Source organism: Pristis pectinata, chromosome 21 (genome assembly GCF_009764475.1).
Source record: "Pristis pectinata isolate sPriPec2 chromosome 21, sPriPec2.1.pri, whole genome shotgun sequence".
Classification (NCBI taxonomy): domain Eukaryota; kingdom Metazoa; phylum Chordata; class Chondrichthyes; order Rhinopristiformes; family Pristidae; genus Pristis; species Pristis pectinata.
This window is the reverse complement of record NC_067425.1, coordinates 983,231-1,010,382: the sequence shown is the minus strand read 5'-3', so window position 1 is coordinate 1,010,382 and position 27,152 is coordinate 983,231. Positions and strand designations below refer to the sequence as shown.

The 27,152-nt window shown below is 46.7% G+C and overlaps 2 protein-coding genes across 12 annotated transcripts in view; both read right to left on the bottom strand.

The window, feature by feature from the left end:
* Positions 1–2,542, bottom strand: part of zswim7 (zinc finger, SWIM-type containing 7) — a 32,243-nt gene extending 29,701 nt beyond the window's left edge. The window contains exon 1 of the mRNA XM_052035742.1: positions 2,528–2,542. The gene's annotated coding sequence lies outside the window, so the exon portion shown is untranslated. The remainder of the gene's footprint in view (positions 1–2,527) is intronic.
* A 189-nt stretch (positions 2,543–2,731) lies between these two features.
* The window catches only part of ncor1 (nuclear receptor corepressor 1), a 288,134-nt gene continuing 263,713 nt past the window's right edge, over positions 2,732–27,152 (bottom strand). For 6 of the 11 annotated variants that reach the window (XM_052035511.1, XM_052035512.1, XM_052035516.1 and 3 more), the window contains 7 exons: positions 24,773–24,922; positions 23,913–23,987; positions 17,072–17,214; positions 14,172–14,225; positions 13,188–13,208; positions 5,736–5,957; positions 2,732–4,413 (listed from right to left, as the gene is read on the bottom strand). In XM_052035511.1, the coding sequence (XP_051891471.1) occupies positions 4,229–4,413; positions 5,736–5,957; positions 13,188–13,208; positions 14,172–14,225; positions 17,072–17,214; positions 23,913–23,987; positions 24,773–24,922 (850 nt within the window). In that variant the 3' untranslated portion in view covers positions 2,732–4,228. The remainder of the gene's footprint in view (positions 4,414–5,735; positions 5,958–13,187; positions 13,209–14,171; positions 14,226–17,071; positions 17,215–23,912; positions 23,988–24,772; positions 24,923–27,152) is intronic. The other 5 variants (XM_052035517.1, XM_052035522.1, XM_052035515.1 and 2 more) reach the window with 4 other exon arrangements.

The following is a 27,152-nucleotide window of genomic DNA, read 5'->3' as shown; positions in this document are numbered from 1 at the left end:
CGGGGGTGAGGGTCGGTGAGGGGAGGGATGCGGGGGTGAGGGTGGGGTTGGTGTGAGGGGAGGGGTGCGGGGGTGAGGGTGGGGTCGGTGTGAGGGGAGGGGTGCGGGGGTGAGGGTGGGGTCGGTGTGAGGGGAGGGGTGCAGGGGTGAGGGTGGGGTCGGTGTGAGGGAAGGGGTGCGGGGGTGAGGGTCGGTGTGAGGGAAGGGGTGCGGGGGTGAGGGTCGGTGTGAGGGAAGGGGTGCGGGGGTGAGGGTCGGTGTGAGGGGGGTGAGGGTGGGGTCGGTGTGAGGGGGGTGAGGGTGGGGTCGGTGTGAGTGGGTTCGGTGTGAGGGGGTGAGGGTGGGGTCGGTGTGAGGGGAGGGGTGCGGGTCGGTGTGAGGGGAGGGGTGCGGGTCGGTGTGAGGGGGTTCAGTGTGGGGGGGTGAGGGTGGGGTCGGTGTGAGGGGGGTGAGGGTGGGGTCGGTGTGAGGGGGGTGAGGGTGGGGTCGGTGTGAGGGGAGGGGTGCGGGGGTCGGTGTGAGGGGGGTGAGGGTGGGGTCGGTGTGAGGGGGGTGAGGGTGGGGTCGGTGTGAGGGGAGGGGTGCGGGGGGTCGGTGTGAGGGGGGTGAGGGTGGGGGTCGGTGTGAGGGGGGTGAGGGTGGGGGTCGGTGTGAGGGGGGTGAGGTGTGAGGGGAGGGGTGCGGGGGTCGGTGTGAGGGGAGGGTCGGTGTGAGGGGGGTGAGGGTGGGGTCGGTGTGAGGGGAGGGTCGGTGTGAGGGGGGTGAGGGTGGGGTCGGTGTGAGGGGAGGGGTGCGGGGGTCGGTGTGAGGGGAGGGTCGGTGTGAGGGGGGTGAGGGTGGGGTCGGTGTGAGGGGAGGGTCGGTGTGAGGGGGGTGAGGGTGGGGTCGGTGTGAGGGGAGGGTCGGTGTGAGGGGAGGGTCGGTGTGAGGGGGTGAGGGTGGGGTCGGTGTGAGGGGGGGGTCGGTGTGAGGGTGGGGTCGGTGTGAGGGTGGGGTCGGTGTGAGGGGGTGAGGGTGGGGTCGGTGTGAGGGGGTGAGGGGGGGGTCGGTGTGAGGGTGGGGTCGGTGTGAGGGGGGTGAGGGTGGGGTCGGTGTGAGGGGGTGAGGGTGGGGTCGGTGTGAGGGGGTCGGGTCGGTGTGAGGGTGGGGTCGGTGTGAGGGGGGTGAGGGTGGGGTCGGTGTGAGGGGAGGGGTGCGGGGGTCGGTGTGAGGGGAGGGTCGGTGTGAGGGGGGGGTCGGTGTGAGGGGGTGAGGGTGGGGTCGGTGTGAGGGGAGGGTCGGTGTGAGGGCTTGAGGGTGGGGTCGGTGTGAGGGGGGTGAGGGTGGGGTCGGTGTGAGGGGGGTGAGGGTGGGGTCGGTGTGAGGGGAGGGTCGGTGTGAGGGGGGTGAGGGTGGGGTCGGTGTGAGGGGGGTGAGGGTGGGGTCGGTGTGAGGGGAGGGTCGGTGTGAGGGGGGTGAGGGTGGGGTCGGTGTGAGGGGAGGGTCGGTGTGAGGGGGGTGAGGGTGGGGTCGGTGTGAGGGGGGTGAGGGTGGGGTCGGTGTGAGGGGAGGGTCGGTGTGAGGGGGGTGAGGGTGGGGTCGGTGTGAGGGGAGGGTCGGTGTGAGGGGGGTGAGGGTGGGGTCGGTGTGAGGGGAGGGTCGGTGTGAGGGGGGTGAGGGTGGGGTCGGTGTGAGGGGGGTGAGGGTGGGGTCGGTGTGAGGGGGGTGAGGGTGGGGTCGGTGTGAGGGGAGGGTCGGTGTGAGGGGAGGGTCGGTGTGAGGGGGGTGAGGGTGGGGTCGGTGTGAGGGGAGGGTCGGTGTGAGGGGGGTGAGGGTGGGGTCGGTGTGAGGGGGGTGAGGGTGGGGTCGGTGTGAGGGGAGGGTCGGTGTGAGGGGGGTGAGGGGGGGTCGGTGTGAGGGGAGGGTCGGTGTGAGGGGGGTGAGGGTGGGGTCGGTGTGAGGGGGGTGAGGGTGGGGTCGGTGTGAGGGGAGGGTCGGTGTGAGGGGGGTGAGGGTGGGGTCGGTGTGAGGGGGGTGAGGGTGGGGTCGGTGTGAGGGGGGTGAGGGGGGGGGGTCGGTGTGAGGGGAGGGTCGGTGTGAGGGGGGTGAGGGTGGGGTCGGTGTGAGGGGGGGGGGGTCGGTGTGAGGGGGGTGAGGGGAGGGTCGGTGTGAGGGGGGTGAGGGTGGGGTCGGTGTGAGGGGGGTGAGGGGGGGTCGGTGTGAGGGGAGGGTCGGTGTGAGGGGGGTGAGGGTGGGGTCGGTGTGAGGGGGGGGGGGTCGGTGTGAGGGGGGTGAGGGGAGGGTCGGTGTGAGGGGGGTGAGGGTGGGGTCGGTGTGAGGGGGGTGAGGGGGGGTCGGTGTGAGGGGAGGGTCGGTGTGAGGGGGGTGAGGGTGGGGTCGGTGTGAGGGGGGGGGGTCGGTGTGAGGGGGGTGAGGGGAGGGTCGGTGTGAGGGGGGTGAGGGTGGGGTCGGTGTGAGGGGGGTGAGGGGGGGGGGGTCGGTGTGAGGAGACCGGCCCGGGGAGCGCGCACCACCCACCGCCACTCACCGCTCCGCGCGCCTCGTTCTGGGACTCGCCACAGAACTACATCTCCCAGTGGCCTTTGCGGTCCCGCCCCGCGCTGCTCCGGGTCGCCCCGGGGTCCTAATGCTGACCCGCTGAAACACTCCAGCACCTTAGTTGTGAACATCCCGCCTTCTATAAAGGTAACGCGGTCGGCAATGAGAAAATAAAAGAACCGATTTAAAAGACTGAAATCAGATGCCATCTTTATTTCAGGGTAATAAACATTTACATGAATGTGATCTGATTTTGGAATGGTGAGCTATTTTAAAAGGCAGAGGTTAGCCTGGATTGGCTGACGGGCAGGAAGGGAGGCTGCAGTTACAACACAGTGCGGTTAAAATAACTATGAGAATTCAACCCAAGTCAGGTGTCGTGCTGTGAAAGCTGTTGGCAGTCCTGAAGAAAGAAAATAACACGACCGATTCCAGATGAAGAACTCATTTGTCGAGCTGCTTCAACCTCAATTGTCCACAGTCAGCGTTAAAACTGTTTGCAGGACATCTCCCAAAATCGGGAGGAAAACATGCATTTCCAAAGTTGCAAAACACATCCAGCACTCAAGGGGTAAAGCTGAAGTTAGATAGTTTAACACTTGCGATCAGTAGTCAGGCAGCACAGAGATCACAGTGAACTTTTTGCGTAAAGTTTAGGATTCTTCACAACTCCATCCGGATATTACCGGGCTATCCATGCTGCCGTTTCCCTCCATCTCTGCAGTTTTCCGAAGTGTACGAAGCCAACATGTGCAAATAATTGCCACGACCTTCTGGGATCATAGCAGAAACAAACTCCCAGACCACACACAGAAATTCTACTTGAAGCGTGACCCCTAGCATCAGGCTTCCACAGACTCGGTGTCAAGATGCTCCAGCAGGCAGAACAGAATGTCATTTTCCACTTCGGTTAAATATCCAGCTTCAGTCCAACCATTAAACTTCTTGAGGAAACCTACTACCCTCTCCCACTCCCACAAGAAAAACAAAAGATTAACTTCTGGAAGCATCTTTAAGACCTGCTTACATTTCTCAGACTTTCAAACTATTTTGTTTTGCAAGCGGTGGGGGAGAGAAGAGGTGCAAAAGCATGAGGTGGAGGTACAAGATGTTCCCTTTGGGTTAACATTGTGCACAGTAACAGGGTCAGGCCCCTTCCTGAGCCCACAGACACCAGGGTACATACTCCCTTCAAATCTCATTTTACAATGAATCATAATACATCCATGCATTAATATCTTAGCAGTGCTGCTAAATAATTAAAGACAAAATGAAACTTAATTTACAATGAATATAGAACACCAGTCCTTCAGGCTCACCTCACTGATGTACACCCTGCATTTTGCAGCAATCAATTCACTGTTTAAGAATCTTTAAAATGTAAGATTGGTAGCATGATACATTGGGAAAGAATTCTATAATACACAAGAATGATTTCAAGAGATTTTTTTAAAACAAACAAATGGAAAGCAGAAAATGTCTTTCACTGTGAACTCTACACAAGCTTCTGATCAGCACTGACTTCCCAATCTACATCTGCTCAAAAGAACTGGAAACTGCTTTGCATTTGCTGGTGAACAAATGCTCTTTTACATCTTTAATCGATGACTTTTAGGCTCCTGAAGAGAGTCTCTTGTCTGTGGTCTGCAGGCCTGAAACACTTTCTAAAATCATAGCCAGACCTTTGAATTCAGTCATCACTGTCTGACAGTGTCTCATACTGTGAGGAAAGTAAGGGAGCTGGCTCACGCTCCCACGTCCTGGCTGGTGGATGCGAACTGGCTTGGCCCATGGTTGGTGGTGCACAGGCGATGGATGTCGGTGCTACACTCATCATGCGTATCGTCAGTGGATTATAAGGAAACGCAGTTGAACCTGGGCAACAAGATACAAGCCAGTTAATTCACATTCTTTACTGTCCTGTTGTTCAGAATATATCTGCACTGCAAAAAACATGATGTCCTCTTATAAAGCAACTTCAATGCACTAGATGTTCCAAATTGATTTGCAGAGAACTATAACATGGACATCAAGCCAAGATGGACTGGTGCGGAGTATGAAGGTGCAGTCAGGGTGAGGCCACTTTGTTCAGCACGACAGAAAGGGGAAGAGTTCATGATGGCGTCAGTCATCAACTGGAGGAAGTCGTGACTCAAACCTGGCATAGAAGTGACCCTCGGGCTGAGATACATGAGGAGCCATACCTGTCATTTAACACACAACTGGAAAGAGATTCTGCTCTTTAAAAGCAATTTGAAGATAAATGGCACAAAATGCTTTTGCTGAGAATTGCTAAACAATTCAGAAAGGAAGGTGGGGTGTGCTATGGAGTGGAACAATGTGGAGAACACATGGTGACTACTGGCTGATTCAACAGTGACCAGGGAAGATGGACGCAATAACGTGCAAGTGTAAACAAAAAGATCAAAGCCTTTTCCCAAAATAAAAAAATACTAAGTAGCCATCTGCATATAGCCATGCTATCAACATGTTTGTACAGAGCATCTCAAGATGCTTCACAGGAATGGTTATCAACAGAATTTAACACCAAGATGCATATTAGGGTAGATGACCAAAAGCTTGGTCAGAGAGGTAGGTTTTAAGGAGTATTTTAAAGGAAGAGGGAGAGGTAGAGGCAGAGAGTATTAGGGAAGGAATTCCAGAGCTCAGGCTCTTCACAGCTGGCTGCCATTGGTAAAGTGATTAAGGTTAGGGTTGCTCATGAGGCTATAACTGGAGGTTTGCAGAGATGTCAGGACAGTTATAGGACTGGAGGAAATGAGGGAGATTGGGAGGAGTGGGGCCATGGAGGGATGAAAATTTTGACAGCTTACCAGGAACCAGTGTGGGTCAGCAGGTAAAGGGAAAATGAGTTAGACTACCAAAGTTTCATATAATCTTAAATTTATGCAGAATATGTTGGAACAATCAAATTCATAGGTAAACAAAAGCATGGATGGAGGCTTCAGCAGTTGAGCTGAGTCAGTGGTAAAGATGGAGGTTTTCGATGATGACACAGATGTGTGGCCCGAAGCTGTTTTTGGGGTGAAATACCCTTTCACTTGTCCAGTGGCAATGCTGACATTTAACAGGAGCCAATTCAAGGTCCCACTGCACCCCACATCCAGGCCAGAATTGGATGCTGCATCACATGGTGCAGCAGCAGCTGATGATGCTTCCTCACCCATCACACTAACCTGACGGAGGTGACGGATTAGCCTCCTCACTTCGAGCATCACCAGACACAGGGATGCTAGTGCTCATGTTGTCCTGCGTCGCACTCACAGGATGGGCTAGAACCCCTTGGTGATCTTCTCCTTTGTCATCATATTTCCCCATTAAGGCTTTCCTGATAATGTCCTCGAGGCCGAGGTTACTGGCCGGATCTGCAAAGGAATTACTCCGAGAACTGACTCCGCCTGGGAGATGGGAGGAAACAATTGGAGAGGGGTAAAGGGAAGTCAGTCAGGGGAAAGGGGTGGGGAAGGAGAGAGAAAGGCATAGACAGGCAGAGAAAGAACAGGAAAACCAGAAGTCAGCATTTGTTTTGCAAGCTGCAAGCTCCAACCAGCAAAGCAACAGCAATTAACAGACTCAATGATTTTAGGTCCTACACACAGGTTGCAAAGCAGAACCATGAAGTTAAAGAATTCAGCAGAGCAAGTCACTGCTTCACATCCAGCCTGTTCTTGTTGTTACAACACCAAAAGCTGTCTGAAATTAGCAATTTAAAATATAACTTTTAAAAACAAGCAGATTAGTTTAATCATCAGATTTTCTGGAGTGACTGCGGTTTACATTTTAACAGTTTATTATTTAATATTGGCAGTTCAGAAATAGGGGATTGATCCCAACTGGTTGACGTTGGCCATCATACTCCACAAGAGAGTCTTCTCACCTTCTTCACCTAGGACATACCAGCAATATTTTCTGTTCCATTCTTCATGTGTTTATCTGGCTTCTTCTTATTCCTCTGTTACCTTAACTAGACTCTGTGCTATTGAGTTTGACATTCCCACCACTATCTGGAGAAAGAAGTCTTCTGAATTCCTTATGAGATTCACCAATGACCATTTTATATTGATTCCCTTGTTCTGGTGCCCAGAGGAAACATCTCTTTGCCTTCCTTAACAAAACCCATTAATAATTTCAATTAGGTCACCTGTCAAGTTCACTCATTTCTGGAGAAAAGAGCCCAAACCTTTTTTAATCCTTCCTGATAGATATAACCTCCCAGTTCCAATGTCACCCTGTTAAGTGCTTTTTGAAAATTCTCCAGTACTTCTATGTCCTTTTCATTGCACAGAGATCAGAACTATTCCAAACAAAATTATACACTTTTACCATAATGTTGCTACTTTCCAGTACTATATTCTACCCTGGTTAAAGTGCTGAGACATAATTCACAGAAAAGATAGTTGATGGATCCCAGAACTGATCTCAGGACTCCTCAGTGGGTATGATTAGAGATTTTTTTAATTTTACACACTTCTCAACTTTTGTACTTAAGCCCACTTAAGGTAAGGGCCAACATTTCATCAGCCCTTATCTTGTGGGCTTTAAGCGCAAAAGCTTCCGCACACTAGCTTCTAATGTGTGTAATGTTCTTTAATGTTCTTTCACTGCACTTCCATCGTTACTGAATCTGAAACAGGGAACCCCTCACCTTACAACACTGTGGGTGTAGCTTCAGCAGAAAAACTGCAGCCATCAAGATGCAACTCATTGCTGGCCTATAGAGCCATTCAGGATGGGTGATAAACCTGGGCAAAGACACTACAGTAAAACTGATAATCTGCCACCACTGGGAAAATGGTGCCTGGCAGATTTTCTTGACAATTGGATGTTACTCCTATTCATACCCCAAACCACTTTTAATTCACTTTTTTAGAGATGTTACACAGCATTATGTTAAACTATTCAGTGAACCAGCTGAGATTAAAGAGAACATAGGAAACAAAGCTCAACCAGTTTAAAGGATTGTGGGGAATGGGGTCCTGATGTGAACATAGAACAGCACAGGAACAGGCCCTTTGGCCCAGGATGTTGTGCCAAACACAATGCCAGATTAAACTAAATTTCTTCTGCCTGCACATGATAAATATCCCTCCATCCCTGCATATTCATGTATCTATTCATGTCTCTTAACCACCACGATTGTATCTGCTTCCACCACCACCTCTGGCACCCACTGCTCTCTGTGTAAAAAAACTTGCCCCACAGATCTCCTTTACACTTTCCCCCCTCACCTTAAATGCATGTCCTCTAGTATTTGACAGTTTTACCCTGGGAAAAAGATTCTATCTACCCTATCCATGCTCTCATAATCTTCTAACCTTCTATCAGGTCTCCCCTCAGCCTCTGCTGCTCCAGAGAAAACAACCCAAGTTTGCCCAACCTCTCCTTATAGCACATGCTCTCCAATCCAGGCAACATCCTGGTGAACCTCTTCTGCACCCTCTCCAAAGCTTCCACATCCTTCCTGTAATGGCGCAACCAGAACTGCACACAATACTCCAAGTGCGGCCTGACCAAAGTTTTACACAGCTGCAACATGTGTTTTAAATGACCGTGGGAATGCGGCCCTGGTGTGTTTATGTGGGAACGTGGCCCTGGTGTGTTTATGAGGAGGGGAATGGGCTGGAAACATAAACTTGTCAGGGCTCCGTTGCCAGCACCTGGTGAATTTCAAGGGAGTGTAGGTACTGAACCTTTGGGATTTCTCAACAGCTGGATAGCAGATCATTGGAGTTTTACTCCATAAAGAATCATAGCCCATTAATGCTGACTCCTCATGGAATAATTCACATGCAATTTCATTGTCCTGATCTTCCCCATTATAATTCCCTTCTGAAGTCCTGACAAATGCTGTTACCATCACCCTTACAGGAAGCGAGTTCCTTATCATCATCACTCTGTGCAAAAACTGACCAAATATCTACCACCATTGTGAATCTATTCAACCATGGCTCTCTGGGGTAGACAGATCTCACAAGAAATTCCTCATCATTTAAGTTTTACCCTCAGGTAATGCTCCCCTTGATATTAAATTCTTCCACAAGGAAACATCCACACAGCACCAACACTGTCAAGCCCTCTGAATCTTGCATGTTTTTAGGGCGATCACTTCACATTTATCTGAACATCAGTGAGAATAGGCTCAACATGCTGAACCCTTCCTCATTAGACAATCTTCCTGCACACTGAATGTAGCTTGGCTCAGTAATGTCTTTGTGCCTTCATGTGTTCATCTCCACTTGATACTCGAGTTTCCTTTAACAAGATTAGATATTCAGCTCTTTAACCCTTCATCTAACCCACTGGTAGTCAGTGAAAACGATGCCCAGCGCAGGTCTCTGTGGAACACCACCACAACTTGAACAGTCAGTTTACTTTCCTTTTATCTGCGCTTTCTGCCCAACCAATTATCAACTGATCCTTTAAGCTCACCAATTCAATTGGAAGTGGAAGGTTCAATCTGTAGATAATTAGTGAAGATACTCAAGATACAAGTATGGTACGAATGGATGACCTGAACATCACACTATGTGAATGCAGTCCATAAAATTAAGCACTTGCTAAACAGCTGGGTCATGTGATAATTACCCATTTGTAGATTTTGGACCGATTCATGCCTTGTCCCTCAATCAGAGGCAGAAAATGAGGTGATACTCCTACCAGAAATGAGGTCATTTGATAGCAACTCCACTCAACAACACACTAGGAAATGACACTGAAAGACGTGGTGTCATTGACAGTGAAGACTGCCATTTACAGAGGGATCTCGATCAGCTGGGTAAGTGGGCAGAGGAATGGATAGTGGAGCTTAATTCGGATAAGTGCAAGGTGTTGCATCTTGGGAAGACAAATGAGGGCAGGACTTTCACAAAGAATGGCAGAGCCCTGGGGAGTGTTGTAGAACAGAGGGACCTAGGAGTACAAGTACATGGTTCCCTGAAAGTGGCATCGCAGGTAGCCAGGGCAGTGAAGAAGGCTTTTGGCACACTGGCCTTCATCAGTCAGGGCAATGAGTAGAGAAGTTGGGATGTTATGTTGTAGTTGTACAAGATGTTGGTGAGGCCACATTTGGAATATTCAGTTTTGGTCGCCCTGCCATAGGAAAGAAACCATTAAGTTGGAAAGAGTGCAGAGGAGATTTACGAGGATGCTGCAGGGACTCGAGGGACTGAGTTATGGAAAGAGGTTGAGCAGGTTGGGACTTTTTTCATTGGAGGGGTGATGAGGGATGAGGGGTGATCTTATAGAGGTGTATAAAATGATGAGGGACATAGATATGGTCAACGCGCACAGTCTTTTACCCAGGGTTGGGAAATCAAGAGCAAGAAGACATAGGTTTAAGGTGACATGGAACAGGTTTAATAGGAACTCAAAGGGCAACTTTTTCACCCAGAGAGTGGTCAGTATATGGAATGCGCTACCAGAAGTGGTTGAAGTAGGTACATTAACAACATTTAAAAGGGACTTGGACAGGTACATGGATAGGAAAGGTTTAAAGCAATATGGGCCAAACACGGATAAATGGGATTAGCTTAAATGGGAATCTTGGTCGGCATGGACCATTTGGACCAAAGGGCCAGTTTCCGTGCTGTATGATTCTATGACCCTAAAACCTGTGGCAGCTTAAATACACAAGTTGGCAGCAGCAGTGAGGGGAGGAGGACCTACCTGTGAGATTTCACCACCCCAAGGGTCCAGCGACAGAGTTGGAGGAGATGTCATGATTCAGAAAGTGACATGCAGCAGGGGAGGCAGCTGATTAGTAAGTAGTGCTAGGTGAGAATTTCCACTACTGTTACAGTATTTTAGCTTAAGCCACAATAGAGACAGGGTGATTGGTATTCTGACTAGAATTCTTTACAATATAGGGTGTAAAAATGAGCTTAATTCATAAGTGGTTCTTTTCTACTTGGATTACTTTTCAGTAAGGGGTGTTTTTTTGTTAAAGGTATGGCAAGAGAGCTCAGGCCCTTGTTGTACAGCCTGAGGATTACAACGAATTTTGAGATGCTCCTTGCAGTCTGGACGACCACATCTGCAGGAAGTACCATCTTTTTGGCCAGTTTGAGCACCCAGGTTTGGAGCTGCTTTCAGTGGGAGGCACTATGATGCACCTGTAAGGCTGAGAGTTATGTGGATAGCTTTAACAGGTGGTCATCCTGCAGTTCAATGACACAGCCAGAGAGGAAAGTGGTTACCACCCAGAGGGGCAGGCAGGCAGATAATGAAACTTCAGAGTATGTCTTACTTCTGAACTTTTTTCCTTCTTGGAAGATGAGGAAGGTGATGTTCCTCAGGGTATACGGCCAGAGCTGAGTTCACCATGCTGTTGGCGGGGGGGGGGGGGGGGGGGGGGGGCAGCAGAAGTCCAAGGGCAATAGTGGTAAGTGACCTAATAGTGAGGGGAATAGACAGGCACTTCTGCTGCTATATACATGGATCCAGCATGGTGTGGTGCCTCGCTGGTGCCCTGGAACACCGAGTCAAGGAATTCATAAAACGGCTGCAGGGCATTCCAAAGGAGGAAGTCGCATTAGTACTAACAACATAAATAAGACGAGAGGCAAGTTCTATTATATACATTAGCAATGTGGGTGTGAAGGAAGGAGGTACATTAGTAAGTTTGCAGATAACAAAGATCGGTGGTGTTGTTGACATTGAGGAGGGTAGAGGAGGTTAGTCTTTGGTTACAGAACGATATTGATCAGTTGGTAAAATGGGCAGAGAAATGGCAGATGGAATTTAATCCTGATTAAGTGTAGGGTTTACATTTTTGGAGTACTAATAAGGCTAGATATCACAATAAATGCTAGGACCCTCAGTATACATGGTCAAGGATCCCTGAAGGCAGATGGCAAATGGGATAACTGCCTTCATAAATTGGGCCACAGAAATTAGGAGCAGAGACATATGAACATCTCATATTAGCTCACATCTGGACTACTTTGTGCAGTTCTGGTCACCACATTATGGGAAGAATGCAGTTGCACTGGTCAGGTGTAAGACCATAAGATATAGAAGAAGAACTAGGCCATTCGGCCCACCGATGGACCGAATGGCCTATTGGTGCCTAGGATGGAGCGTTTCAGCTGTGAGAAGTTATTGGCTAAGCTGGGTTTGTTTGGAGCAGAGGTGGCTGAGGGCGTTTCTGATCTAAGTATACAAAATCAAGGGGCATAGACAGAGTGAATGGTGAGAAATGGTGAGAAGGCAGAGGTGTCTTAGACCAAAGGGCATAGGTTTAAGAAGAGATTTAGAGGGTATTTGGAGAAGCATTTTTTCACCCAGTAGGTATTCAATCTTAATTCACTGCCTGAGGGGATAGCATTGGCAGATACTCTCATAACATGTGAGAACTTGAATTGGCACAATGCAGAAGGCTAGGAGCTGAGTGCAGGGAAATGAGAGCAGTACACTCAGTGGCTGGTATGAACATAGTGGGCTGAAGGAACTTTCTCTGTGCTACATGACTCCTGTCAGGTAGCCGTTTTGATCAGTTTGAAAGGTGAGGCTGTTTCTGTTTGCAAATTGTTTTAAATGGCACGATGCACAACCAACACACAAACTACGAGGTTTCACTGCTTCTGCACTTCACTAAAACAACTTTATCATCTTATTAAAACATCACAATGGATAACAACCAAATGATGCCTGCAGAACATAGAAAATAGGAGGAGAGGGCCAGTAAGCCCCAAGCCTGCTCTGCCATTCAACAAGGTCATGGCTGATCCTCTACAATATCTTCCTACCTTATCCCCATATCCCTTGATTCTCCAAATATCCAAAAATGTATCAATCGCAGTTTTGAATGCAATCCCAATCATTGGCTGCACAGAGGGCTCCAAAGATTTACCATCCATTGGGTAACAAATTCTTCTCATTTCAGTCCCAAATGGTCCAACACTTATTTTGAGATGGTGACCCTTAGTTATAGAATCATGGATCCATACTGCACAGAAACAGGCCCTTTGTGTTCAATGCCAACCATCAAGTATCCATCTAAACTAATTCCATTTACTCAACACTCTGGGTGTGGTCTCACCAAGAGCCAATATAATAGAAATGACACATCCTATCTTTGTACTTGAATCCTCTTGCAATATCGACCTGATGAACTGAGAAGGGCCTGCGTGCTGCTGAGGAGGGCCTGCATATTGCTGCTCTTGGTTTTCTATCTGTTAACTAATTCTCAATCTATGTCAGTTTTTTATCCACCAGTCTAGGTCCCCCAAGCAACCTCCACCGCTCCAAGGAAAACAAGCCCAACCAACCCAGTCTCTCCTCATTGCTGAAACTCTCCGTCCCAGGCACCATCCTGGTGAATCTCCTCTGCACCCTCTCCAGCACTATCATGTCCTTCTTACGGTGTAGTGACCAGAACTGTACACAGCACTTCAGCTATGGCCTAAACAATGTTTTACAATGTTGTAGAAAGACCTCCTTGCCCTTATATTCTGTTTCCTGGCTAATGAACACCAGTATCAGTGCCTTCTTCACCACCTTATCTAGCTGTGCTGCAGACTTCAAGGATCCTTGGAAATCATCAAAGAAAAGAAAAGTAGTTCAAAAAGTACAGGTACGATCAGATTTATATGAGAATTGCGACTAGATTGTTAAATAAGTTGACGCACCTTTCTTGTACGACACCACACCTGGGATGAAAGAAAGAAAGAATTGGATTTAGCAGCTGAGCTTCTTAAAATGAATTCCACTTCACAAGATGCACCCATAGCTTTTTAATGCAATGGGGAATAAAATCAACATCCGTTTACAAACTGACGTAAAATGGGTTTAACCACACTAGGAGATGGTTCACACACATGAACCAGCAGACTGACAGAGAAGCAGTCACATGTGGAATGACAGGCAGACAGATATCGCTGGATACCATGGAAACCACTGGAGAACTACATGAATATCAGATGGTGAACCTGGAAAGTCCTGTCCTTTGGGTGTGTTCTGGCTAAGTACTAAGTGCCACAGACGAGTTGTCTGCTTCCTTTCTATGGTTGGCTGGGTTAGGCTACAGCAGTGGCTTCATCCTGAGTACAGGTTATGCAGAGCATTTCCTGTTTTAGTCAGTGCAAGCAATTGGTAGCTGTTATCCAATCCTCAAAAACTTGTTCAGTATCAGTAGGTACTAAACAGCCACAAGAAATTATCTGCAGCACAGAAATGATGTAATTTTTTTTTACTGGTGTTGGCACTTTTGTTTAAATATGAAGACTTTGGACTGAGTACGCCACACTGCTTGAGCTGGTTCGGGGGGGGGGGGGGGGTTATGAGGGGGAACAGTAGTGATGATCTGCTAGAGTGTGAACTTATGATGCAAGGCACATCACAAACATGCCTTTGACAGAGCTGCAGTTGTTTCCTTTTCTCAGGAAACATTGCAGAGTGACACAAAGATTGCACCTGGATTAGAAATAAAACATTTTACTAGAACTTGTTTTCCCAAAAGGAACTACTGGTCACTATTGTGCTTCCGAGTGCGTGAATATGGCACTGAGGTAAAAGATTTTACTGAATGGCATAGCAGGTAAAAGGAGCCAAGTAGCCTCCTCCTGCTTGTTTCTTCTGTTCCCACACCAGAGCTGCATTCCAACAGTTCTCACCTGACGTTGTGACTGCAGGTAGGTTAAATATCTCGGTCCCAGGTTGAGCATTAGCTGGAAGTTAAAGAAGACGTCATTAATGTTTGGTCATACACCCAGACAAGTTAGCCCAGCAACCAAGAAGTTTATTGTCTTGAAATTACTTTCTTTTCATGTTCCCATGAAAAACATCCCAACCACAGGAGGCTGCCAAAAGGCCCACTGAACTGATGCTGGCTCATTGTAAAGCAATCCGATCAGTCCCAATTCTTAGCTCTTTCTCTAGATCCCTGCCAATTACTCTCTCTCATGTTTTTGGAAACACTCACAGTTTCCAACACTCTGAGTACCAGATCATAACCACTCTGCGCAAAACAAAATTCCTCACCCTATGCCCTCACTTTGAATCTGCACACCTTGTGGTTTGGATGGATATGGGCCAAATGCAGGCAAATGGGATGAGCTCAGGGAGGCACCTTGGTTGGCATGGACGAGTTGGACTGAAGGACTGTGTGACTCTAACCCTCTTTGTTCCAAGGAGAATCTCCCCAGTCCAAGTTTCAAGCTGAAATCCCTCTTCCCTGCAACAATTCTAGGGAATTTCTTGTGTACCCTTCAGGACCTCCACAGCTTCCAGAGCTGGGTGATCAGGATTGAACACAATATTATATTGACCAAAACAATGTTTAACAAAGATTCCCTGATTTTATTCACCATCCTTCTGTTTATGAACCCCATGCACTTTTCTAACCACTCTCTCAACCTGTCCTGCCACTTCAATTAATTCATGCACATCTACACCCAGTTTTCTCTGTTCCTGATGCCCTTTAGAGCTGCCTTTGTATTTCTCACTAATTTTGTTAAAATGCATCACACCACAGTATTTTGTATTAAATTTCATTGCCACTTGCTGCCCAACCTGCCTGCCTATGTCCTTCTGGTGCTCATTACTATCATCCTCATTATTCACCACTCATTTGATTTATGTGCAAATTTTGAAACATCCATATCTAAGTCATTAATATATATCAGGAGGAAGCAGAGCTGCCAGCACAACCCCTCCCATCTTTTACCACAACCCAAAAATAAAATCCTGTCAATGCTGGAAGCCTGGAAATAAAAACATAAGATGCTGGAAATACTCAGCAGGTCAGACAGCATCTGTGGAGAGAGAAAAAGAGTTAACGTTTTAAGTTGACGACCATTATCAGGTCAGTGACCTGAAACATTAACTGTGTTTCTCTTTCCACAGATGCTGCCTGACCTGCTGTGTATCCCAGGTTTTCTGCATTATTTTGATCAGTACAACTTTCTACATTTTGACGAGTCTTTGTTTTATGCATGTTGTCTGACATCTTTATTCTTGATTTTGCTGGTGTACTTTAAGCCCAATTTTGGAACGGGATGTTCAGACTTTACACTTGGGTAATTAAGTGTAAAGTCTAAACTTTACAGAGGACTGGAGTGGGGCGGGGCACGGAACCAGGACCGGACCGGGATGGGGCACGGAACCAGTTTAGGGAATGGCACAGGATTGAATCTGGGGACAGCATGAAACCAAATAGGGGTAGTCCAACTGTGGTGTAGAACCAGATTGGAGAATCATGCAGAACCAGTCTGCAGAAGACAGGGCAAGTGGATTGGGGTGCAGCACAGAATCAGTGAGGTGTTTTTTTCATATTTCATATATTTATTCAGATTTATATTCTCTTTCTGAGTAAATATTTTTCCTCAAGTTTTTTCTTTCAAAAAGTTGGTAGCAGTATCTTTTGTAGATTATTGATGAGGCCTCACTAAAAAGAATCTCTGAGGCACAGAATGTATCTCACTCACCTCCACCTAGGCTTCCTTCCCCTTTATATACAATTTAACTTCCTCTTACAAAGACTGGGTAACAGGTTTAATTAACCAGGGACCGACTGCCCATTAATATTTACAGGTCAAGTCATCTCTCCCTTGGGCAATGAGTCTGTGATTCTGGGTCCCCACCACCCATACAACTCGTTCTGTGACACTCTGGACCTCCCACCATGTACATTGTTCGTCATTAGGTTGGTGGGTTTATGTCCTACAGTTTTCACTTCCTAAATTGTTTTCAGCAGTGAACAAGTCTTTATCAGGAACAGTGACCAGGGGAAGGGAACATGTTTATGGAGCTTGAATATCAAAGGCTGGGGAGAAGCTACTTGGCAGAAAGTAATTATTCCTCATTTGTGTCTATGTACAAACAGGCAGCATTCAGTTGCACAAAATCTCTGAATTAAATCAGTGCACTTGTCCTTTTTTATTTGTTTGGGATCTGGGGATCGCTGGCAAGACCTGCATTCATCACACACCCTCGAGAAGGTGGTGGTGAGCTACCTTCTTGAACCACTGCAGCCCTTCTGGTGAAGTTGCTCCCACAGTGCTGTTGTCGACCAAGAGACAATGAAGGGCTGGTGATATGTTTCCAAGTCAGGAGGGTGTAGTGAGGGGCAGCAGTCGCAGGTGGTGGTGTTCCCCTGCGACTGCTGCCCTTATCCTTCTTGGTGGCAGAGGTTGTAGGTTTGGGAAGTGCTGTTCAAGTCGCCCCCGTGAATAACTGTAGTGCCTTTTGTAAATTGAACACACTGTAGCCATAGTGAGCTGGCAGGGGAGGGAATGAATGTTGAGGGTGGTGGTGGAAGGTGTGTCACTCAAGTCGGCTACTTTGCCCTTCGTGGAGCTTCTCAAGTGTTGTTGAGTAGGACTCACCCAGCAACTTTTAGTGTTGATGATATTTGGGAAAGAGAGAGAAAACACCAGTCATTGACTTCCAACAAAAATGGCCACTGTATATCATGTTGTCCGTAAGTCCTGTTTGCATGGTGAGTTGGAAGAATAGGTAAGCAGGACTTCTTAAAACATATTAGTGAATAAAACAAGAGAACAAGTTGACTTACCAATGTCAGAATCCCCGCCACCAGAAGAGTTCAACTTACGAAATATCTCCTGTTTCTTTGACTTCACCATTGGTGAAGTATTTTCCAGTTTAGTGAAGAATGCTGGTAAATAGCTCATGTTCCCGGGGGATCGTGAGTCACTCCTGGAGAAAGAAAGAATACCACAACACAGTTATCCATAAGGCAGAAAGCAGACACTCAGTGAATTAAAACTTACTCTCAATGCTACACAAAGTTATGAATTAACAAATGATAAAGATTCAATAGTTTTGTTTAATTTTACATTAGGGTTAGGGTAATGGAAGCAGGTTTACAACCAGCTGCCAGATTCCAGTGGTCCTGATGCAGATGGTTCAGAGGAAGACGGAATAATGGTAGAACCAAGGGATGCCTTTGAAGAGATGAAACGATGATGACAGCTCAATGCACTGTGTTTCTCTATCCACAGGTAATGCCCAACCTGCTGAGTATTTCTAGCAAATTTAAAAAAATTTTTTATTTCAGACTTGAAGCATCTACTGCTTTTTTGCTTTTTGTGGAATGAAATCAAGGCTTCCTAACAAAGGAAGACTTGCATTTAAACAAAGTATTGGGAATAAACAAGTGAACAAGATGTCCCAAAAGAGCATGAACAGATTCGACTGAGGTGAGGGATGCAGCTGAAATTGTATTTCCAATTAAAAATATTCAGTAGAATGAAGAGTTAGAAAAAGCAAGAATGGGATAGAATATGAATAAAATATCCCATGACTCACTGGAACACTGCAGAAGAACAGGGTAAATAACAATCTGTTTGGCTATATTTACTCCACAGGAAGTATATGATATACTAACAAAATGAGAAAAGTAGGAACAGGAAAAATGTAGGAAACTGATGAAAAATTCAGCAATTTAAAGTGCAGAGCAAGCCCTGGACTGTGTTTAGACTTGGACTGACAAGTAGCAAGTGACATTCAAGCTATGCAAAGGCAACGCAATGACCATCTTCAACACCAGTGTGTCTAATCATCCTCTCCTGACATTCAATGTCATTACCATTACAGAATTAATAACTTTAATTCATATGAAGTATTTAATTTAGCAAATCATCCTAAAGCACTGCAAGCAAGGAATTACAAACAAAAATGGAGACCAAGCCACACAGGACGATATTAGGGCAGGTGCCCAAAGGAAAGGGAGGGAGGGAGGCAGAGGAATTCCAATGCTTACGGCAGCATCTGTGGAAAGAGAAACAGTTATTGTTTCAAGTACAGGCCTTTTCATCATTTCAGTTCTGGTGAAGGGCCCTCTGAATTGAAATGTTAACTGTCTCTCTCTACAGATGCTGTCTGACTTGCTGAGTCTTTCCAGCATTTTCTGTTTTTACTTCCAAAGCTTAAGGTTGGTTGCCAAAGGTAAAGCAATTCAATTCAGTGATGAACACAAGGGCAGAAATAAAGGAGCACAGATTATCTCAGAGGATTTTAGAACTCACGGAGATTACAGTGGTAGGGATTGGGAGGCCATGTGGAATTTGAAAGCAGTCATCCAGCATGGAAACAGGCCCTTCGGCCGACTGAGTCTGCACCAACCACCACCCACCCATTGACACTAATCTTACATTAATCCCATATTCCCTCAACTACCCTGAGATGGTTCCACTTACCCTTCACACTTGGAGCAATTTACAGCAGCCAATTAACCTACCTGCATACCTTTGGGATGTGGAGGAAACTGGAGCACCCAGTGGAAACTCACACAGTTACGGGGAGAATGTTTAAACTCCACACACACAGCACCTGTGAGGCAGTGGCTCCACCAGCTACAGTGCTGGGGTGCTGTAAGGGCAAAATGGGCAAAGATTTTAAAACTGAGATGGTGCTTAGCTGGGTGCTAACACAATTCAGCACCCATGGGAGTAGAGGATGATATGGCACAGAATCATGGAATCAGTATAGCACAGAAGGATGGCAGTCAGCCTGTCAGTTCTGTGCCAGCTCTTCGTATAGCAACCAGCTTTCCTTACAGCTCTGCATATTTTTCACCCTTAAAGCCAAGTCCTTTTTGAAATCCACAATAAGGAGAATGTGAGAACATTAGAAATCATCCAAGAATTGATGAACACATTGAAGATAGGATGTGAGAATAAATTAACAAGGAATATAATAGGAGACTGCAATAGTATCTAAAATTATACAGAAGGAAGGGAACATCAAAAGTAAACCTTGGTCCTTGGAAGTTGAGACAAGGTGATAAGTGACAGGAACTAAGCAAATGGCAGTGATATTAAACAAATAACTTGTATCAGTCTATATAGTAGAAGACACTGAAGTCACACCAAAGTAGTGGAAAATAAGGAGGCAAGAGTGATGGAGGAACCAAAAGTAATCACTATCAGAGGAATAAGCACCAGGTAAACTACCATGACTAAAGGCTGACAACTCTTCTGGACTTCATGGCCTGCAGCATAGGGTTCCAATGAAATGGCTGCAGAGAAACCATAAATATAACACAGCTAATCAAGAACGGAGTGAGAGTGAGAGAGAGAGCACGAGAGAGAAGAAAACTATTGGCCAGTTAGCTTAGCAACTATCATTTATCATTGGGAAACTGCTGGAATCCATTACTAAGGATGAAGTAAAAGAGACTCAGAAAATCATAATATGATTAACATTTTCAATTCTCTTATGAATGAAGATTGTGTTTGACAGGCAGGATGAAAGGGAGCCTGTGGATGTAATGTTACTGGAGGAACTCAGCAGGTCAAGCAGCATTCATGGGGGGGAAAGAATTGTCAACTGAATCTGATGCAGGCCTTCCATCTGAACTGTTGAGAATTCCTTTCCTTCTGAAGATGCTGCTCAACCCGCTGAGTTCCTCCAGCAGCTTGTTTGTTGCTCCAGATTCCAGCACCTGCAGTCTCTTGTGCCTCTGTAGGTATAGCGGGAGTGGCCATTTTGAGAATGGCCTTTCTGAGGTTGAAGAGCTGTGGCTGAGGTCAAAGTGCAGAGGCTTTGACGAGGGAGGCTTTGGCAAGAAGGCTGAGCATCAAAACAGAGAGGCAAGGTAAGGTTTTATTTACATCAGTAGTCAGAAGGATTAGTAATGGCAGTTACTGGAGTGGTGTGCTCCTCCTGTGAGACTTGGGAGATCAGGCAGAAATGTCCTTGACGATTGCAGGAAGTGTCAGCTGTAGCTCCTTTCAGACTGCATAGATTGGTTGGAACTGCAGTTAGACTCACTGAGGAGCAGAGAGGAGGTGGTAAGGTGGTCACACTGCAGGATTACTTCCTGTGTCATGTGCTAGAGAGTACAGAAAGAGAAAACTAGGACAAATGAATGCGTGGTTAAAAAGCTGGTGCATGGGGAGGGCTTCAGGTATTTGGATCATTGGGACCTCTTCACCTGAACTGGAAGGGGCCAATATCCTTGCAGGTAAGTTTGCTAGTGCTACTCAGAAGGGTTTAAACTAGTGAGGCATGGGAGTGGGACCCAGAATGACAGTGCGACAGGTGGGGAGGCCGAACCATCTGTGGAAAATGGAACAAGCAAGTCCAGTGAGAAGAGTAGACAGAAACAGGAGGGGAAGCACGAGAGGGCTGGTCAGCTTAACTGGATTTATTTTAATGCAAGGAACCGCATGGGAACGACAGATGAGCTGAGAGCAAGGATCAGCTCACAGGATTATGATACTGTTGCAATCATGGAAACATGGCTGAGGGAAGGGTAGGGCTGGCAGCTCAATGTCCTGCGGTATAGAGGTTTCAGGTGTGACAGGAGGTGTGTGCAGAAGGAGAGGGTGTGTTCCACAGCTGATCAGGGAAAGCTTTATGGCAGTCGTCAGGGAGGATATCATGGAGGGATCGGCCAGTGAGGCTATATGGGTAGAAATTAGGAATGAGAGAGGGTGATCATCTTGATGGGGTTATACTCTAGGCCTCCCAACAGTCAGTGGGAATTAGGGTTGTAGTAGTGAGGGATTGTGATATTCACCCTGAGGCCACAGGATGAAGCTGATACAAGTATAACCCTCCATGTTGGTTATAGATTCACTGGTTACGTTCTTTGGTCTGAACCTATTCTGGCGATCCAGCATTCATAACCAAGTTCCCAGTGATCAATGTATCTTCATAAATTACCAGACACATTGGGTCAAACTCGGAGAGTATGCAACTCGCAGACCGTGCTTGCAGTGTGTCAGATTTACAAGGTGTAATGCAGCAACTCATTGTGGCTTCTTCAACGTCTCTCAAACCTACAATCTCTACCATCTAGAAAGATGAAGGCGGCGGGTGGAAGTGATCACTACCATTTGTGGATTTGCCTTCAAGACATACAATTTAAGAGCAATCCTGGATAATAAATGCCAGCATTGACAGTGATATCCATATCCTGAATTAAATTGCAGCTTTATGCAAGAACACAAGGAACATGAGTATAGTAGGTCAATCAGCCCCGCCATTCAATAACACCATGGTTGATGCAACCTTGGCCTCAACAACACTTTTCTGTGCACTCCCCACAACTCTCGACTTCCTTGGAATGTAAATGCCTGTCAGCCTCTGCCTTGAATATAACCAGTTACTCTGTCTCCACCCCTCAGAATCTTGTATGTTTCAAGAAGATCACTTCTCATTCTTCTACACTCCAATGAATGTAGACTGAACCTACTCAACCTCTCTTCATACGTCAAACCCTTCATTCTAGGAATCAACCTAGTGAACTTTCTCTGCATAGCTTCCAGTGAAAGCATGTCCTTTCTTAAAAATGGAGACCAAAACTATACCTACTAGTCCAGATGGGGTCTCACCAGCGTCAGAACTTCCCTACGTTTATATTTAATATCCCATGCAGTGAAGGCCAGCATTCCATTGGTCTTCCTAATGAGTTGCTGTACTTGCAGGCCAACCCTTTGTGTTTCATATACTAGATCTCTTTGTACGCAGTATTTTATAACCTCACTTATTTAAGTAATAATTTGTCTTTTTTTATTCTTCCTTCCAAAGTGAACAGCCTCATATTTCTCATCTTGTACTCGACCTGCCTGCTTCTTGTGCGCCCTTTGGCAGGCTCTTTGTATTCTCCTCATAATTTCCTAACCAACCTATTTTTGTACCATCAGTGACAGTAGATCTCAGTCCTGATGCAGAGTTTTGACCCCAAATGTCAACAATTCCTTTCCTCTCACAGATGCTGCTCGACCCGCTGAGTTCCTCCAGCAGATTGTTTGTTGCTCCAGATTCCAGCATCTGCTGTCTCTTGTGTCTCTATGGCTACAGTAGACTTGGTCTCTTCATTCAGGTCATTAAGGTAGATTCTGACTAATTGCAAGCCATCCTGTGGGAAGTCACTGGGTACTAATTGTCAGTTTGGGAATGACTGTTTTCTATCAGTTAGTTAATCCCCTATCCACGGCAATAGAAATCATGGATGAACAGGAGTGGGAGTTGGGCCATTTGAGCCTGCTCAGCTATTCAGTACAATCATGTCAGATCATCTAACTCAATATATTACCCCAAAGCTCTTAACTTGTGCAGTAATCTTTCGTGCAGCAGATGTCAAACTAAAGCCACACTCAAATATCAAATCAAATATGTAAAGGAATAGGGGAAACAGAGAGAACATGAGCAGCAGGAGCAGTCAATCAGCCCCTCACAATTGTCCCTCCAATCACTGAGGTTGTGGCTGATCCAATCTTGGCCTCAACAACACTTTCCTGCTCTTCCCATGCCCCTGACTCCTTTGGAATTCAAACATCTTTTACTCTCTGTCCTGAATATATTCAGGAACTCAAACAGGGTAAAGAAGTCAGGGGTAGAGAACTCCAAAGAGTTACTACCTTGAGTGAAAAAATTCCTCATCTCCATTTTAGTTAAGCAACCTCTTGTTCTCTAATTACGCCGATTGGTTTAAGATAGCCCCACCAGGGCAAACATCCTCTCAGCATCCACTCGTCAGTCCCCTTCAGAGTCTTATGTTTCAGTCAGATTACTTCTCATCCTTCCAAGCTGCTCCACCTCTCCTCATACATCTCCCCCTTCATCCCAGCAATCTAACTTCTCTGCACTGCCTCCATTGGAAAAGGTAACTATCAAAAGGAAACAGTTAATTACATCACAAAAATTACAAAAAGGAATTGAGGGCACAGCAGCGCTGAAAAGATATACCGAAGATAGGGTGCAGTGAAGTTTCTTCAGATTGAAACTAGGCATCAAGTGTTAACTCAAGGAAACAAGTTCCATAAACTTGGCAGGTATGCTTTTGAATTTCAGAGAGGGATGATCTGATAAAGATGTTTAAACTGATAAGGACAATTAAATAGATATGGATAAATCATTCCTCCAAGTGTGGAGAACAAGTGTTAACAACTGAGCCAGACACAGTGTTTGAAAGGTCTGGTCTGACATTCCAGTACTGGACAACAGTGGTTTCTGGTGACTGGGATGGGTTACTGCAGCCAAGCCCTTGTCTGCTGATTTGCTTCTCAGATTTGTGGCATCAAAGGAGCTCCAACATTACTGAGAAATTCAGCTACCTGGAATGTGATTCTGCCAACTATGGAAAAAGCTGCAAGGTCTAAATTGCACCTGTACCTGACTTGCAAAGACTTCAAAAACTAACTACCATGCAATGGTCTCTTTTTTTTTTACTGCCACTGTTGTTTCTAGATGTTGGAAAGGTCAGAAATAATGAGGAAGGGGGCATTTCCTTATCCTGATGTTGTCTAGTTTAGCCTTCTCCATCAGGAATGTAAGTGCAGAGGATGGGAATCCTATCACCTTGGCAGCACTGCCTTCACACACATTACAGCTTGACTGCATTAAATATTAGTTCACACCCGGGAGGTTTAAGCAGTCAGTACCTTGCAGCAGAATCTGGGGCACGACCTCTTCGCACAAGCAACGGCATCGGAAGCCATTCATTACTTGGGGGTAGCCTGCAGGAGGGCAAAGGTGAGAGGTCAAACTGATACACTGCAGTAACTGTGGGGAACTGGACACCAGCAACATTCAAAAGGCTTCAAAGTCAGGTTTGCTTTTTCTCAAAAATTTACAATTTGTACACTGCTTTGACCTTTGCCCTCAAAGGAGTCAAGGAGTTTCTATCTCATCTGCTTCACACCTGCACTGGACGTGCAACTACACAACCCTCTGCAGTTCAACCTCTTGAGAATTGCTTCTCCTACGTCTCCACAATTCCCTTAAACTTACCCTGCCTTCACTAACAAAGGTTCTCGTTTAACTCTAACATCAACAAAAAACTCTCTAGATAAACTGATATATTAAGTACAATAGAGGTAAACTTGGAGAGTCAAGGATTAAGTTGAGTGCAGACAGGAAGAAAGACCATGGCAGAACCTCTGGTTGGAAAAGCAAGCCAAGACAGAGAAACAGTGTGCAGAAAATATGAGCAAAGAATTGTAGGAATTCCACAATCTCAATATGCCACATTTCAGGGATAAGAATCGGACAGATACAAAAAAAGGAAACAAATAGGGATTCCAAGACAGACGAAAATGCAACAAATTAAAAATTATCAAAGCATTCTTACTAAAAATTTGCCATTGAATGTCACAATCTAAATTTGGTCAGTCCATTAAAAATAAGATGACTGCTAAGTGAAATTCATGTTCAAATTTCATAACAAACAGCAGCTGAAACAGATGTGCATGGGAAAAGGACTAGGAAGCCTGGAAGGCCTACTCTCCACACTCTCACCTACCTCTGTTCAGTGGGCTCTGCTTCCCTTTCCCTTCGCTGAGGAGGTTGTACTACACTCTCCTGCTTCTCTAGGGTGGCAGGGGCCTGGGGTGGAGAGATAGGCTCATAAGGTTCTGATGAAACATGGCTTCGTTCTGGGGATTTCCCAGGCCTGTGTGTGATAAGGAAAAGATCCCCATTAGTCTTAACAGACTCAGTGGTATCTCAGACCCAAAGACACAGAAGCAAAGTGGAAGCCTGACCCTAGCCCCTGCCAGCATGGTTCTGCACAAAAGAGAGGCACAGACGATTCCTGACACTTGTGTTTCATTGGCATTCCACTTTAATATCATTCTATTGATAAAGCTCCAATTTCTCTTGCATTATCTTGTCTGTATAGGTAAAGAGGCAAGATAATCAGGATAAGCACCCAGTAAGTACTCTGTGCAGTGTTGCTCTGCATCATTTGGCAATGAAGCCTGTGCAGGAACCGGGAGCTATGAGCGTGTCTGAAAGCAGCAATTAAACAGTGATTTCCAGGTCATTGAGATAACCTGCTGTCAAGGTGCAAACGTGAGCTTCCTAGTTTTTAGTCTCCAACACAGCAAATACAAGGTTGGAAGCAATACAACAAAAAAGCGACCACATGCCAAGAGATTCTTCAGGCACTGCATCAGTGGGGCACGGATTGTTGCTGACAATTCTTGCCTCATGCACAGTGAGATTAAACCCATGTTCCACTTGTGCTGACAAATGTGCACTTTTAATCTAGTGAGCAGGATGAATAGCTAAACAATGCCCTACACCAACTCTCGGACATTTCCTCCTACCTACCCCTGAACCATGACCCCACCAAGGACCACCAGGACATTATCTCCCGCACCATCACTGAACTCATCACCTCGGGACGTTTCCCCCCATAGCTACCAACATGATAGTCCTGCAACCTAGGACTGCCTGCTTCTCCCCAAAATCTCAGCAGACCTATTGTCTCCGCATGCTTTTGCCCCACTGAGCTTATATCCTCATACCTGAACACTATCCTGTCCCCCCTCTTCACCCACATCCATGAGACATCACACTCTCTCCAACTCTTCCATAGCTTTAAGTTTTCCGGCACGCACAACCTCATCTTCACCATGGATGTCCAGTCCCTATATACCTCCATTCCCCATCAGGATGGCCTCACCACCTTCTGCTTCTTTCTCGAACAGAGACAGAACTTCCCCTTCCACTAACACTCTCCTTCACCTGGCTGAACTTGTCCTCACTCTAAACCACTTTCGATTCCTCTCACTTTCTACAGACCAAGAGCATAGCCATGGGCACTCGCATGGGCCACAGCTATGCCTGCCTCTTCACTGGCTTCTTTGAACAGTCTCTGTTCCAAGCCTACTCCGGCCCCATTCCTCAACTCTTTCTCTGCTATATCGACAACTGTATTGGTGCCACCTCTTGTACCCGTGTAGAACTGGACAGTTTCATAAATTTCGCCACTAATTTTCACCCTGCTCTCCAATTCACTTGGACTATCTCTGACACCTCTCTCTCCTTCCTCGATCTTTCCATCTCCATCTCAGGAGATTCCTTATCCACTGACATCTTCTATAAACCCATTGGCACTCACAGCTACCTCGATGACAGCTCCTCCTACCCTGTCTCCTGCAAGGGTGCAATCTCTTTGTCTCAATTTCTCCGCCTCCACCGCATGTGCTCCCATGATGAGGCATTCCACTCCAGGACATCCAAGATGTCCAACTTCTTTTCTAACTGTGGCTTCTCCCCTACTGTGGTCGAGAGAGCTCGACCCATATCTCTGTCATTTCCCGCACCTCTGCTCTCACCCCCAACCCTCCCAGACCCAACAGGGATAGGGAACCCTTGTCCTCACATTTCATCCTACCAGCCTACATATCCAACACATCATTCTCCACCACTTCTACCAACTCCAGCAGGACCCCACTACCAAGCATATCTTCCCCACCCCACCCCTTTCTGCCTTTCGCAGGGACCGCTCTCTCCACGACTCCCTAGTTCACTCCTCCCTTCCCACCCCGGGAACCTTCCACTGCCCCCGCCATAGGTACAACACCTGCCCCTACACCACCTCCATCCAGGGACCCAAACTGTCTTTTCACGTGAGACAGAGATTTACCTGCACCTTCCCTAATATCATCTATTGCTCCTAGTGTGGCCTCCTTTATATTGGCGAGACCAAATGCAGACGAGGTGACTGTTTCGCAGAACACCTGCGCTCTGTCCGTAACCGTGATCTACATCTCCCCGTTGCTGGTCACTTCAACTCCCCCTCCCACTCCATGACTGATATGTCAGTCCTTGGCCTCCTCCACTGCCAGGAGGGAATTCCAAACGCAAACTGGAGGAACAGCACCTCATTTTCC